The 16,982-nt window shown below is 38.2% G+C and overlaps 1 protein-coding gene across 1 annotated transcript in view; it reads left to right on the forward strand.

Annotated features, from left to right (window-relative positions):
- ADCY8 (adenylate cyclase 8) overlaps positions 1 to 16,982 on the forward strand; it is a gene marked incomplete at its 3' end in the record, with an annotated part of 127,515 nt that overhangs the window by 38,947 nt on the left and 71,586 nt on the right. The window contains exons 3-4 of the mRNA XM_082044676.1: positions 11,099 to 11,229; positions 13,929 to 14,040. Of these exons, the coding sequence (XP_081900802.1) occupies positions 11,099 to 11,229; positions 13,929 to 14,040 (243 nt within the window). The remainder of the gene's footprint in view (positions 1 to 11,098; positions 11,230 to 13,928; positions 14,041 to 16,982) is intronic.

Genomic DNA, 16,982 nt, shown 5'->3' on the forward strand with positions numbered 1-16,982 from the left:
AGCATTTTACCTGTCAGATTTTAGATGCTTCACATTTGCTGCTGATGTGTTTCCTATCATCAAAGCACAATCCCCACATTTTGCTTTCAAATAGAAATAGAAGGTAAAATCAAGATAAAAGTCAACCTCTGCCTTCTCTCCCATTCCCTGCAAATCTGGGGTAGTCACATAAACTCAAACAGAAGAGTGAGACTTATAGCCAGTGATAGAAAGATGGGAATCAGATCTTGAACCACAATTTATACAGGGGAAAAATTATCCCCAAGAATGTCAGGACTTCAGGCATTGGAGCTTTCCCTAGAATAGATTTGTGAGAAGGTAACCTCTGCTTCCCTTCCCCAGCAGATGGCTTTTGGATACACTAGTAGTAAAACTGCTTTCTGAAAATCTGCGTGTTTTGTTTTCGGGTTTTATCTATCTCTAAACTAGGCTGTTCAGATGCTGTGCTGGTCGATAGTGAATGGGTCTGATAGGTTGTTGATCAGGTTTTGGTGGCCTGTGCCTCCCATGTTCACAGCTCCCTGCTAAAGAGAGGCATCTAATAATAATAATAATAAAAAAGCTATTATCAGAGCTGCCACTGCCTAGTGACCCTTGCTGATTGTCTCGGGGAAGTGAACAAAGGTGAAATGAGTACAGGGAATGAAATAGTTTCAATCCCTTACAGTGATGAGACACTCCTGCCAGCTGGTCTGTGGTACAGTCATCTCTGCTTAAATAAAGAACTCCAGGCTCCAGATTCATCAGGCTAGTACCTTTCCTGACCTCTGACTATACTTACTCATTGTAAAGTCATTTTTCTTTCTTGTTCAGTATCAGAACTTTGAGAGTACTATAGTCAGTTTATACCAACTTTCCTGACTACCCTGAAATAACTGTAGGAGAACTCTAAAATCCTTACAAGCTTCACAATCACTAAAGAGACTCTGTGGTCCAGATAATGGCTTGAAATTATCCGACCATGAGCAGTACCAATTCTAAGCTGGCCAGGGTCAAGGCACTGATGCCATTGCTGAGATAATTTAAGGTAAGATAAATTTTTTTATTCATTTTTATGAATAGGCTGGAGGTCTTTCACACTATCAGTATTGAAGTATTTAAGTACCCACCTACAAGCATATTAAAAGGGATATGATTTTCTGAATGAGACCATTACTCCCACCTATACAAAGTTCCCATGGGTAGTTTTATTCAGGTTGTGCTCTTTAATATTGTAGTCTTGTAAGACACTAACAAGGTATATTCCTCGTTTTGAGCAGAATAGATGACCTCCTAGCTTTTTTCCTCATTGTTATGCAGCGATTTGGTCATATAAAGCTGAAAAATAAGTGGCAAGTAAGCTTGCCTTCTTCCATTTTCCATATCATTAGCTGCAAAATTGGTACTGTTGAGAAATGTATATTTTGCTGAAGTTGATTAGTAGTTTCTAAACCAGCAAAAAAGTAACAAAATGGAAAAACAAACATCTAAATGAATAGAATGTAGAAACAGGGCAGAACAATTACGTGAAGATTCAACTGCAGATGAGACAAAGTGGTCCTAGAAAAGTAAAAGTGCATTGAGTACTACAGACATTAATGTCAGATGGGGCCATTCAGATATTTTAGAAAAAAATTAAATCGTAGGAGCCGTTTTACTCTCATTTTCTATTCCTGTAAAATAAAGAATAGCTTAAGAGCGTACCATTATGGAATCAGTCTCCAGTAGGTGTGTCTATCTTCTTTTCTTAAGGTATGTCTTCATCCTTCCAGTCCAAACTAACTAGAATTTGTAGAAGCCAATATACTAGAACACAGTACAATTTTTATTGAGATATGTGTCTTATTATTATATAAATGTTTTTGCTCTGGATATTTTACTTTTCTACAATAATTTAACACAAAATAAAAAAAAAATTAAAATGCTCATGAGATTTGGAAGGAACAAATTTACAAAATTGTAAAATTTGTCTTTCTATGTGTTCGAAATGTCTAATGGATTACTACAGGGCTGGGCAGCATCACTTGTAAACATAAGCATTCATATCAACAAGGCAGGGTGGTAATACAAGTTGTTTTGTAACTCTTACTATTTGTCCCATGTCTTTGTTGCATGGTTGGGTTTCACAATGGAATGTAAGTCTAACATGATCTTCATTCAGGAAGTAAAAGATCATGTGTTTTAGGATCCAGAAGTTCCTGGTTTATTAAACCATTGCTTGTACTCAATGCAGACACTGGCACTGAATTTGAAGATCTTATTGCCTAAGATAAAAGACAGCTCAGATGACAAAGCAGTGTGAGGAGACTGTTTTGTGATCTAGCCCAGCAGATTGAACAGCTGGCCACAGCTGGCAGGGAACACAGACTTACTCCCTGCAGCTCTTATCCCCAGACACGTGCTCCCACCCACTCCCATGCAAGTAACTGGCGCTCATGTGGCTTCACAGTGAGCTGATTCATTGTGCTGGTACCAAACAGTGTAGGCATCACCCGCACTTAGTTTCATGATTAATCATGTCACTTTAAAAAATCATTTAATAAATATTTTGCAAGTGTTTTATGGAGGAATACAACTTTTCACTCAAAAGATACACGCAGCAGTGTACCATGCAAAAAAAAATCGACAGGGAAAGTTGTTCCACCACTTCCCAGCATGCTACAGGCTGAGCTAAGTGCTTGTGAAGCCAAAATGACACTGGGAAGGCAGGAAAATACTAACTGGCAGCCCTGGAATCAATCTACTGCTCAGGGAGCACGGGGCAAGCAGGCATTATGATTATGACATTCTTACATAGCCAACTGGCCGATGAGAAAGGCACCTGGCAATCAACCGGTAATCATCATCCCTGCCAAGATTTTGTAATGTGGCTTCAGGTACTTGAATCTTTAAACCATTCATCACCCAAACAAAGCAAAGGACCAACAGTATCTTACAGTCCTTCTCTTCAGTATATGCTACATATATTGTCTCATGCTGTTCTCGACAATAATATTGAGGAAATAATTGGACAAATATGCTTCCTACAAGAATTGTGTGCAAGAAGAATTTTCCTTCTTGCATTAGCAAAAGCTTTACAAAATATCTCAGTTAACAACTATTTGGGCACCACGATAAAAAGACATGACTCTCATAAACACTGGGCTATCAGTTTGGATAAGGCTCTAGTTATGTTTCATGGCCAATAGCTAAACAAAAGGAGACTCCAAAACCTCCTGTGTGATCTGGCCTTGTTTCTCTTTGAGAACAGCAGATGCCTAAATGGAACATGCAGCCAAGGATGGGATGAATTGGAATGGTAATTGCCTGAATTCAAATGGAAGAAAGATGATATAGCTTGTATCACATATTACAGCAGTAAGTAGTAAAAGCAAACAGCAAACTCATAACCCCACGAGTCTGAATGTATTAGATATTGCAGTTCCTTCCATGTTTTTAATTACTTGCCACTGCCTCAATAATGCACAAGAAAGAACAGCTGCAAATAGACTGTCCATTGTGCACTAACTAAGAATGAATGAATTTATCTTTAGAGTTGTTCATCATAATGAGAAGTGCTAATTGCTATTTTCTAGAGTGGCATCTACAATAATTACAACTATTCTGAGCATTGTAACTTTTTCAGTAGAAAACAAAACCATTTTTTCTACTTCCCTGAAATGTAACAAGCTCATGAGTCCTGGAAAGGCTAAAACCTCTGCTCTGAACAGCCTTTTTCTCAGCCCCCTTAAGTTCAGTGCTTAAGACAATAAAGCCTCTATGATAGTAATTGGTCATGTTGTTAAAGTCAAGCTTGATGATTCTGGCAAAATGATTCTTAAAAAACAAGATGGGAAGTGTGTAGCAGTTTCTCTAGAGTCCCTGCCAGGATAAACCTTTCTGGGGTAAGTCCACTTCAGTTCTACAGAAGCATCTTGGGAACAGTCATATCCAATTTATTCCCCAATCCAAAGACTTCCTCACATAAGGTATAGGTTTAGGGTTAGGATTAAGGTGTGAGTTCACCCATCTGAAAGCATTTGTAGAGGAGAAAGAACAAAACCTGAACTGAAGTATCATTCAAGAGGGGCTTTTCACCCCCTGGGAAAGTCAACCCTGATAAACAGGTTGAGAAACAAAGGAAAATCCTGCGGCAGTACAGGCAGCATTTTGTCATTTGCCGTGTACAAACTAAGGGGAGACAGTGCAGGGAGCTTATGCAGACAGCAGATCTTGTAGGGATGATTCCTCACATAGTCTGCAGGGAAACCTTGGTGAATTTGACCTTCCTCCTCGCAACTTCCTGCAGGCCCCAGATTGTTTGATGATGTTTTGTGCTTGTGGTGTTTTGTCTTCTTTGATCAGCACCAGTGGAAAGGTCTCCAGTTCAGTTTTTATTACAAGACTGGGACGTTGTGCACTGGTTAATTGACTCTTCACAAAAAAATGTTCCAAAGGTTGTTACTTACTCATCAGGGACACGTCCCACTTTTCCATCACTGTGCTTAGCTACATTCATGCAGCTGTAAGCACTGTTGATTCCTCCTGATTTCAGTATGAGGGACACAAGGGATCAGTGCATGGAGACCACAGGGAAGCTGTTCAACAAAGAATGACTATTGCAGCTGCATAAAACAAGAAGTGGGCATTAGAGAAAGTATCAATGGTACAGTCTTGGGACTTTAAACAGACATATGTGACGCATTAAGTTAATTTGCATTATTACTGCAGGATTTATTTCACTGTTCCTAAGTTTTCCTGAAGGAGTAGATTGGGTAGTAGTCAGCTACATATTTAGACAGCACCTAAACTGGGTGACTACATGCTCTTATAACCTCTGAGCTTCTGCTACAGTCAGCTGAGATCTAGTCAAAACAGACAATGGAGCCAGAAGAGACTTGTAGTGACACCAAAGTAGTCATTTATATTTGATCTGTTGAGTACCTCTCCAGATTCCCTGGATAAAATAGAAGCTCAGGCATACCTACACTGTAGTTGCCAAAATCAGGTGTCTGAATCCAGATCTGAATTCTACCACCAGTTTGTTACACATACTGATTTCTACTATTCTTTTTGTCTTTTACTTGGGTATTCTTTGGGTTAAAGGTTCTTTTTTTCATTTAGTTACTCTAAAATGTGACTGTTACATTTTAAAGACTAGAGCTGATTCATGTCATGGATGGTTAATAGGAGAATAGATCATCAGCTCTTTTACAAATACTTTTGTTGCTATCTTCTTTGTTCTGTAGATTTTCTCTTGAACAAATATATCTCTGTTTCTTTTCAAACCACTTACCGCTACTGCTGCCCAGCTTTGAATTGTCTCTGCTTAGCCAATTGGTCAACCAGCAAGCTTTCAACAAAGCTGGATAATGTAGTTTCCTTCACCTTAGAGCTCATGACACTTCCTTATTAGGCCTTTCTCTGAAAAGGTAATGATTTTTTTCTCATGTCTTCCCCTCTCCCTCTGAAAATACTTTATAGGAGAGTCTGGCTAGAAATGTGAGGACTCTAATCATGCGAATAGTGAGGTACAGAAGACTATGAAAAATTTCTATTTTTTCTCTGTGATCTGATACTGTTCTTTTGCACATGACCTTCCCACATTTGCCCTGTTCTTATGTGACAAAGTACCTAAATCTGTGAAATAGGAATAATAATAATTTATAGTTTATAGGGAAGTTATGTAGGAAGGATCTTTATATAAAGGGGACTTTCTTAACTGCTGGATTGAAGCAAGGTGATGTGAAAGGCCTGTCAAGCGGGACGTATCCTGGTCCATAGAACATTAACATCAGCTGTAGGAAAAGGACAGACACATTCTATACCAGAATCCATCTCTCAGTGCCCAGTTTGTGGAAACGACCTGGTTCAGCATCCTTACCACCTTGTCAGTCTGGCAGAGTAAGAGCAGCTTGGAACAGAAAAAGGCAGCTGATGCACATAGAGGGAAGAATTTTCTGTTCTTTGAATATTTCAGTACCAGAGAACTGACCAGTGGCTGAACTACCCTGTAAAATTATATATAGACAGACACGCATACACACTTAGACATTATTTTCCTTGTAGTCTTGCTCCACGGTATGACGTACATAATACAGAGAAGTGGCATGAACTGTATATATGCTTTCAATAGTGATCCCGACGAGATCTCTTCACATGCTGCAGTATTAATAGAGGAGTACTGCAGCAGAAACATACTAATTAACCTCTGTTTTTACAGGTCAGTGCCAGATCTAATGTGCAGTCAAGAACATTTGCCTTACCTAAATGAGTAGCATGAAGGTTAAGACGTCAAATGTGCTGGGGACATTTTTCATGGCTTAATGAACATGTGCTAAGTGAACTATGTTTTTTTTAAAAAAATAAACGTTCTAGAGCCATTGCTTGATACCTTCTTAAGAGAATGCAAACAAGGAAAGTGAGATTTTCCTGTTGTAAAAAAAAAAAAGTGCTTTCTTAATTTTAGCCATGTATCTATGAAGAAATGGCATTTTTTATCTTATCATATATTTCATAAGCAGCTAAATAATAACCAGGATTCATGTTTGCTTTCCTTCTTTTATCTTCTTTTCTTGTTGAATTTGTCTTTCTATTTATCAGCTACAAGGATAAGGTAGGAAATAACATATTTCTTTTTAGAGTGAAAAGGTTTTGTGCTATTGTGAAAGTATCTCCACAGGCTCTCATCGAACACTTTAATCATATGGCTCCCTGAAAGACTGATCTCATTAATTCAAAGAGTGGATTTATTATACGGTCATATTGAGAAACGTATCTTAATAGTGAAGGAATAAGAGAATATATAACCTAAGCGCCTTCAGTTATAGGAGGCTGAAGGACATCAAATATCAGATATATTTCTGGTTCCTGGAATATCAATCACCATCCGTTACCAAACATGCCATTTTATGATGCCATGGGACATTTGTTTGAGAGTGGAGCTACCTTGGGGATAGACATTCCTGTGATAACTTGGGCTTTCAGGAGTGGAAAAGACCTCCTGAGAGACTGTTTTTCTTCTTGTTACCACAAACACCACATCCAGCATTTACACATCAGAAGAAGAAGGGAGGATAACAGGATTCCCAGGTGGGAATGGTGGAAGAAAGTCAGGACAATGTAAATGTGCTAAAATTAGTACACCATGTATGGGGAAATGGAAGGTGTGAGATGTTTTTTTTTTACCGGAATAAAGGATGAGTTTGCTGTATGATATCTCACTGCCTTCTCTGTGTCAGCTGTCACTGCCTTGCAGCATTTTTTTTTCTCCCCTCCTGAAGGCAGCCTTTGCTTTAGTAAAGGTTTGTGGACAAGGTGGATTAAAGATTAGTAGAGTCTCTAGTCTCTCATCTTCCATGTTAGCAGGCAGGAGCCCAGGAGAAAGCTGCCATCTCAGGGTGCAGTGTTGCCCACTGCCACACCAGCAGAAGCTGTTAACAGAATGTGTTTTGCCTTCTTAAGTAAATGTACAGTTCACCTCAGCTGGGGCTGCCATCTAGACTAATGAAAGTGTTTATCCACAATGCCTTTTCATTGTAGCTGAGGATTGTTTACCAACTGCTAAGGCTGCTCAGAGTAGGAATAATTTATGATTTTCACTGTAAAAGTTATAAGTGAAAAGCTATCTTGCTTCTTACAAACACTGGGAGAGGCTCATTCTTTTTTTCAGAAGTTTCGTTAACAGCTACAGTTCATCCACAGCGTCTAACCATTCTGGCATCAAAGCCCATTGAAAGTGTGCATAACATGTTTAATCTTCCACAAGAAAACTGATGGTACAGAGAGGAACTGAAGCCAGGACTCCTGGGTGCTACACACTTTGGTACTTAGGAAAAGTGGTGCATCTTAAAACTTATAAATCTATTTCCAGGACTCATGTTTATTCTTATAAAATATTTATAGGACTTTATATTGAATTACTTATTTTATTCCACATTCATATTTTTGGATTTTGAAGAGATTTTGAAACCTTTGGACATTTTCTTTTCTGAAACTGATTTCTTGATATCTTTTTGCTGCCAGTTCATGTCTGGGTTCAACACTGATCTCAGTTCCCAAACTTGCAAAGGGCCTTTCTTAAAGTGTGATGGGTGGGGTGAAGGAGATGGAGAAAGGGTTTAAGGAAATAGCTGCCTTTCCTAAGTATGAAAAAGAAGAGTTAGTCTGGAACCACTTCTGCCCCCGTATGACTTGGCAGTTTATAAGTGCTTTCACCATGGTAGTGTCACTAAAGTCTTTCGAAATTACAAGAAGAGATGCACACTGCACTGTATTTCCTCCATCGGCATTGCCTGGGACGACTTTCTTCATTGGTGTCTTCCAGCCCTTTACAGTCTTCATATGTGCCTGATTGGGAAGTTCACATCTGACTTTCCCTAGACCTATCCTATTCCCCAAAATGTCAGCTGAAATTTGGTGATAAGTAGCTTACAGAAATGGCATTCTCTTCTTTAGTTCAAGAAGATTTCACTCTTTGCAATCCTGTAAAGCACAAGCTTAATAATTTGAAGCCAGTTCAGTGAAAAACCGCCAGCTTTGCCTCAGAGTGATTTGGAGTGATATATTCCAATACTGGACAAATCTACTTAATCTAGAAAAGAAAGGCTGAGGGCAAGAGGACACAATAACAGTATTTCAGTACAGAAATATTGTTACGGAGAAGGTGGCAAGCAATGATTATCCATACCCACTTTGAAAGGATAAAAAGAAAGCTTAATTTTCAGAGAAACAGATTTGGGTGGAATACTTGCAAAATCTGCCAAAGCTGTCAAAATGATGAGCCACTGAAATGAGGACACTGTAAAATCTCTCAGGGGATGATCTAGGGCTTTCATGAAAGAATTCAATAATCTTTCAAGGGCTTGCCTGGCTCTACTTGAATGCTGTTAGTCTTTATACTGTGACAGGGTCTGGAAAATGGCACTTTTTTGTACATATATATACTTTTACACTAACACTATATGTGTATGTACACAAATATACATTGATGTACTGTATGTACACACTAATAATAAACTAATATACATTAATACTCTAGTAATGTACATTAATAATATACCTTATTAATAAACATGTGCATGTATGTCACATCAATTTGTTTCAGATGTTTATTCAGCCTGAATATTGCTGAGACACAGACAAATCTAATTAGAAATGCTGAATATGTTCTCCATTCTTCCTAGTAGAGAGGGTCAGCTTGAATATCTTTACTTAAATAATTTGCATTCTTCCTTACCTACATCAGTCAGTCAAGAGACATGCTAGCCCTCAGTCCTGGATGTACAATCTGCAAATGTCCACTCAGGGAGTTCTTGCACCTTCCTCCAGAAGCAAAGGATGAGCCTAAGCTGACTTCACATGACTGGACCTATTACACGTGAGCAGAAGAGTAAAGCCTTCTGAGTAGAACTGTGTAACACAGCTAAGGAACTCGAATTGCAAGTATAACTAAATCATTGATTTTCATAATTGTGACCTAACACCTGAGAGGTGTGTGTTTGCTCACATATTAGACTTACGTTGCCAGTTCTCTGTGTGATCCAGCAGCTTCTTGGTTAGTCCTCTGTATAAACGAGATAACAGACTGTTTGGATAGAATGAACTAACCTGAAACCAGTGTGAAAGCAGGAGATTGACTTAACCTTCACAATTAAACACTGATAGACCCTTATAGGAGCTGGGAATTTTGGTCAGTTCTGGAAATTCCCAGATTCACCTTCTGCTCTGTTTGGTCCAATTTTGTTTAAGTGTGCTAACCAATATTCTAGGTGGAGTGCCCCATCCAGGACCTTTGCTAGGTGATTTCTTTAGATACCAAATAGAAACTGTCCTTGCAGAAATAGTCTATGGAACTAGTCTTTTGTAAGTAGTTTAAATATTTAAGAAGCGCTTAGTATGTGGCCAAAATATACCAATAGGGGTGAATTATGTAGGACTGGGGTTGTCACACGTGATCATCGGCCAGCCAGGCTATAAGAACTGAGCAGAACAGTCATGTGAGAAGTCTCTGCTGACCTAGCTGAAGACACTGCCACGAGGACACTTGCAATGGAAACTCCCATCACCACCAGTAGCCAACTGTCCATTTTGGGAGATCTGAGTCTATGAGAACATCAACCTATGCAAACATCCCAATGAATTAGTTCATTCTTTCTCAACAGGCACTCTGCCAGAAATGACCATACAATGCATGACTGAAAACCTATCTGCTCCCTTAGAGCCTAAAAGATGGCCAGGAGCAGGCTGTCATCTGCAGAGCAACCCATTCTCCCCACTTCCACATGCTTTTGGACATAGGAGAAGGCTATATATTCCATGGACTGTTTTGGTATTTGCTGTTGTACAGTCCTTACTGTATGACACAAACAGAGTAAATCCATTATGGGACAGGGAGGTCATACAAGGCCTTTGGGAAAAAGAACAGTCAGCTCTGGGTCAGCAGAACAGCTCATCCCACAGTTTGTCCTGGGGGGATCTTAAAAAAAGAGGTGAAGTGGGCCACGAGACAAATGAGTCATCCTGGAATCATATAATGCTTATTTCTGAGTTTTCAAGCTTACATGATTTTCAAGCTGAGAAAGATGTGGACTAGTAGTCCACTAGTCCACTTGTAGTCCACAAAGCCATGGACTATTTTGTATGTTAATATTGTCATAATAGTTAACAGGAACTACATTTTAAAGTGACTGGGGAATGTCAGAGTATGTAATTTCTGATAAATAAGCAACAATAAAAATCTGATTCTACTTGCTGTTGAGGACTTTAAAAATCCTCTGACCTGTATCTGTTAATCAAGTGACCATTGCTTGAAATGCAGTTCTTGGTATGTTCATAAGTCAACTTTAGTGAGAAGCTTGTAACGGAAGTAATAAGTAGGATGGATCTTTAATAATCAACAAGTAAGTTTAAAGCATTAGAAGTAAGAATGTCTAGGAAGGGAAGAGAGAAGGGTCCATATTCTGGACTCAAGTTGATAATGTGGGTTATCACAAATGGTCTGAGCTAGATATTTTAGAGGGGATGGTCACAACTTAAACTGCTGGTTATACAACTCCATAAATAGGGCAGCGCTCAATCAGTTTCCTGTGAAGGACTAATTCAGACTGATACTGACACTTTGGTTTGGTCTTCGTTTCAGGAACGGCTGGTGCTTTCTGTCTTACCACGGTTTGTAGTCCTGGAAATGATCAATGATATGAGCACTGTAGAAGGTGAACATTTGCAACATCAGTTTCATAAGATCTACATTCATCGTTATGAGAATGTCAGGTGAGTGGATGAGCTTCTCTTTAACATTTAATGTCTCAGATGCTGTGAAGTGTCTTTTGTTTGAGAGTTTCCCTTCTGTTGCTTTATCCATTCATAAATTAGAAAATTAGCATACCCCTGTTTAAGTGCTGAGCAGATAAGCACTTTAGTGGCTTCTTTACTCATCAGGATGACTGGATGCCTTTGCCATGGCAAGACCCATTTGAACTGAACACTGGGGGCTGGACCATTTGTATATTTTTTCACTTTATTTACGTGGTCAAGGTTGCACAGAAAGGGGAGCCCTGTCTGCATGTGAACACGTATTCTGCCACAACAATCTGGTTGACCACATATGCTCAGAAATTAGATGGAGACTTGCAAGATGCTTGCAAAGACGTAGACATGTCATGTGGCTTCTCTGTTTAGTAGCCATTTTCATTCAATCATCCTTGTTATCATTTTCCTAATTCCATTTCCTTTTTTATTCCTCTATCTAAAGTTTATCTCTCTTGAAATTAGTCAGTGGGAAGGTGATAGTTATCCTACGAGCTGCTACTCAGGCTAAGAAGTCCTAATTGTACATTTACACCAAAATCATCAGTTTCCACTCCATGATGTTACAGAAGCTCTGATTTTATTGTGGTTCCTGATCATCAGAATATTTAGCTAAGCCACTAACATTTTCCACAAGTTTGTCCCAAATCACAAGGACAAATGACTAACAAATGACAAGCATCCTTGGATATGATGAGACATGGTTTGCTAGGAAAACATGTCTTTTGCCTTTTGATGAAACTCAAATATAACTTTGTCTGGACAAGTTTGAGAAACATCATTTGAACTTCTGCAAAAGAGCGAATTGATTATCTGTTTCTCCTGTGGCCTTATTCAATTTGTTGGAAGGTATCAAGGACCCTCACAAAAAGTTTGAATTGCACTAGATTAAAAAGTCTTCCATTACTCTTTTTAATTCTCAGATTAAGTGTTGCTGTGGAAGAATCAAAATAGGGAGAAGATGGCCCTTCTGTTTAAATAAAAAAGGGTTTAGTCAGGGCTAAAAACTTTAAAGAGATTTAGAATTAAAATTCTCTGTGCTTTGGAGTACAAATGCTAGGGACCAGATCTTTTCAAAACTGCATTTCACCGTATTTTTTCCTAATTGTTGAGCACTGAACACTATCTAAACTGATTGAATATGAATCCCTAAAATTAGTATTCAGTTAGGGTTTTTTGTTGTTTCGATAATGAAAACTGTAGAAATTAGTTGTTTGAAATCATATTTCTATCAAGTTAAGCTATCATTAATATTCATTTATTCTCAGGTAGTTTGGTGCTTTGCATTCGAATTTTGTTTTTTTCTCACTAGTGAAAATCTTACCCAGTTTATGAGCCTCTTACTTGATCCTCACCCATACTCTTACCAGGCCACACTTTTGAAAATGAGTTGAATTATCATTACTCATATTTTATTGTCATAGAATCATAGAATAGTTTGGCTTAGAAAGGACCTTTAAAGGTCATCTAGTCCAACCTCCCTGCAATGAGCACCTCATCATTACTATACTTTAATCAGTTACTTTGATGATTCTTGGACATTGTCAAATAATGATCTCATTCAACACAAATGAAAGATCTTCAGCTATTCAGATTGTAACACCAGTTATTAGTTGACTGTGAAGTGCTAACAAGGTTCATTTGGACTATTTCCAGTCTGTGCCAGCACGATATGTGTCTTTTTGAATATTACTAAATTTTAAAGTAGACGATGCTTTCCTTTCTCAATCTGCGAAGTACTGAGCTGTTAGTCCAGATGGTAGCTTGCACAACATGGGCTTTACTTGTGTGTGTGTGTATGTTTCTCTATATTCACATGTGCTCGTTGTGGGCATAACAAACAGCCAAACTTGCATAGATAGAAAATTCACTGGCTGCTGAAATATCAATTAGAGCTCTGTTTGCAACTAGTTTGTTTGATTAAGACCCTACCATAACATCAGGCACCCAGTCTAATGCACCTAAATTCAAAGTATAAGCACACTGCACTCCCTGTGAAGTCAATGGAAAGAACAAGGTATCATCCAAATAAAGATCCATAACTTATATAGAGAGCATTGTATGTCTAACTCAGGTACTTCTGTCAAGTCCCTAAAGTCAGATGCAATAAAGCTGGCCTGAGCCTGGTATATATCAAGATTGTCATGAATCTGTTGTCTTAGGATTTGGGTCTTGTATGGCACATAGTTAAGTAAAGCCTGAAATAGCACTAAAAATTGAAATCACTGAAGTCAAACCCACTGTAAACAACAGCTATATATAAACCCATTCTCAAAGAGTACTGTCATGCTAACAGACAGCTGGGTGCCAAATCTATCTGTTTATGCAGCCCTCTATATTACGGGTGCACAATGCTTCCATCTTCTCACTCATAAATGACAACAACTGCACTTATTAAGGCTTAACTATATCTTCCTGAATGATTTGAAAATCCAAAATTACATAACATACATTTTTCGCAAAACCCTTTCTCATACTTGGTGGTATTTCTTTGGTTCCTTCAATATTTGTATTCACGACACCAGAATCTCCAGAAGTCCAGCCCTAAGGTAGCATGACTTCAAAATGATCCTTCAGTAGCAAATTACTAGAAGGTAACTTAACATATTCAGTTAGCAAAGGAAATAGGCTTCAATATTAATACATCTTCTTTTTTTTTTTAGTATTCTTTTTGCAGATGTTAAAGGATTCACCAACCTCTCCACAACTCTGTCAGCCCAGGAACTGGTCCGAATGCTGAATGAACTCTTTGCCAGATTTGATCGACTAGCACATGTGAGTTAAACACAATTAATTTGCAAAAAGACATGAAGTCAACTCTGTATTTATGAGCTTTGGGAAATATATTACGATCACTTTGAGCAATATTCATCCAGATTTTCCCCATTGGGCCTCTATACGGGTATAGAGGTTGGAAGACACCGACAAGTTTTTTTTCAAAAAGGATGGCTTCCAATAGCCAGTGAAAGCTCAGATAGTCATTCCAACTTCATGTTTCTGCAGCGCTAGACCAAGAATGGTACGAAAACAGATCACATACCACAGTTTCTAAGGAAGATTTGTAGTTCTGGTCCTTGCTGGATAATGATTTTTTTTTAAAGACTATAGTTTTATTTATACTTTTCTTTTAAGAACTGAGGAAGGTTAAAAGACCTATTCATTGAAAGGACTTCTAATCAGTCACCACAGTCATTGCAATGGTTGGTTTGCAATCTTTGGATTGGATTCTATTTAACTCAGCAACGAAATTAATTAAAAACTGCTGGGGAATTTGTTACCTTAGGTGAATTATTTGCTACTTGATTAGTAGTGCTTAGAAGAAGAGCAAAGCACAGAAATACAAGCAGAACATGTGATCAATTTTACTAGGCTTTCATTTTCTTCTCTTCTATGGTCAAAGTTTCATTTTATGTGACTATCATCTTTAGCTGTCAACATCTGAGCTGGCTAATAAAGTTGCTAGTGTAGGCATTGAAGTACATTTAATGGAGTTTAGCTTATAATTTATGCAACCAAATGTAGGCACCTACTATGGGAAAACAGGAATTACAGTCTGAATGTCATTGACTTTGCTCTCTATTTACTATAAAAAGAGCCTATAGTGACTTGCTCTGATGTACAAATCTGCATCCCTCACTGATTTTTATGCATTTCTGGTTCAGGGCTATGGAGTATTTGTGCAAATATGACACAAGCACCAGTAAAACTCTTGGTGTCTTCTCAGCTTGTAAATTCAAGTCAAGACAGGCAAGACTTCTGTAATTATTCAAAGCTCTTTGGAGTCAGCTATTTTTATCTGAAATATCGATGTGATTTCTCATGTACAAAGTGATGCCATAACCTGCATGCCATTGCCCGGACACTGGTAAATTGGTAAATGCAATAAGGTCAACCTACAATATTTGTTTCTCAAACAAAATAATCCCATTCACTCTGATCTACATTAACAAGCAAGCAGGGTGAAAGAAATTACCTCAGTCCTGCCTTTTAGAAAGCTTATAGGAGTAATGTCTGCTGCTGTATATCTTGACTAAAATAACTACCTGAACTGAAGGTACATATTTTAAACCAAATTAAATGTATGAATGTCACAGAAGTATTTTAGGCAGAATATGTACATAGTGTAAATTATTACCTTGCTTTACATTTCATTTTTTCCTAACATTCTTGGTAGAAGAGATTATTTTTTTTCATGAAAATTAAGCATATTTTTGACATTCAATAAACTATATTTAACAATAGATATTTTGTATAGAATGACTAGATCCGATAAAGGAGTTAAAAACAAAGAAGGCATTTACATCTAAAAGTGTAATCCAGAGAATTTCCTCTCACTTGCCACTTTACCCTGAAAAAAACTCCCTGCTTGGTTTTAATATTTTATAGGAACTGAAAATTTTACATCTTTAAAGGCCCAGGAGTTTCCCCCTTCTCTGTGATTTGTCACACATGTCTTACTTAAACCCTCTAGAAATCTTTCTGTCACAGTCCTAAACTGAAAAATCTTCATGAAGAACTCTGAATGTGCACACATAGGAGTGGATATCCCAAAAATGTAGGTGCATTTATTTTAAAGAAACAGTAACAAATATGCCAGTTTATCTAACATAGCCAAGAAGTTAATTTCTTACTCAGAAATTTGCAGAGTTTGAGATGAAAGAACTCTGCATGCAAAACTTCATCATCAGGACAGTCACCTCTCAGGTGAATGTTCCAGTCACTAAATTCAAGACTTCAGGCTCCTTTGTGCGTTTTCTTTCCTAGTCTGTGAATTTGCTTTTATCTTCCACACATCGTTGACTAGACTAATCCAGTTGTTTAAAACAATCCACTGAAAGGTGGAAGATGCAGGGAAGAATCACCAAAGAAATTGAACAGATTAGACAACAAATGTTAGAGTCATTTAACTATGACTAATTAGAATTAATTACAAAGAAAGGCATTTTGATTGTGTTCCTTGGTTGTGGCTTCTGATACTTGGATGTCATGACACCTGCCTGATGTTCTGACGATAGAGATGCCCAACAGCCCTAGAGAGGAACAGGAGCTCTACATGGCTTTTGGTGTTTCTGTCTAACCCAAGAGGGGACCAGTTGCCCAAAACATAAGGGTCTAAATCCTGTGTTGGACTTAATGTTTGCCTTCGAGAAAATTTGGAAGTGGACACTGACCAGAATTTTAAGGACTTGTGGTTTACATGGAGCCATCAACATACCCAGCTGATACTGTGTGAAGCTTTCACACCTGGTAAAGGTTTCTCTTTTGGAAAAATGCCCCGTTTTCACCTGAAGTTTCCAAGAGATGGAGAAATACTTGTGTATCGTGGGAGTGTACTCCAGTGCCTTAGCACTCTCACTGTTAATTCGGCATGGCTTGTTTCTCATTTGATTCTTTCTGACTTTGAATTACGTCCCTTGATTCCTGCTGTGACCTATTTTTCGCAGACAAAAGAGCTACCTTGTAGCCACTGATTTTCTCCAAGAATAGATTTGTGTGCTTTGATCAAGCCACTTTTCAGGTTTGCTCTTAATAAAAGAAATAGATCAAGCACATTGTAAAGCTTTTTTCTTTGTAAGATTATTTTGGACCCCTCAAATTTTATAGAATTTCTTTAAAGACATAGGTACTAGCACTGAAAGCAGACTTTCTGGACCAACCCCAACTAGTGTGATAGAGACAGATCATCACTGTTCCTCCTGTTCTCTCTTTCCTTCATC

This window comes from Streptopelia decaocto, assembly GCF_964273445.1.
Source record: "Streptopelia decaocto genome assembly, chromosome: 2".
In the NCBI taxonomy this organism is placed as follows: Eukaryota; Metazoa; Chordata; class Aves; order Columbiformes; family Columbidae; genus Streptopelia; species Streptopelia decaocto.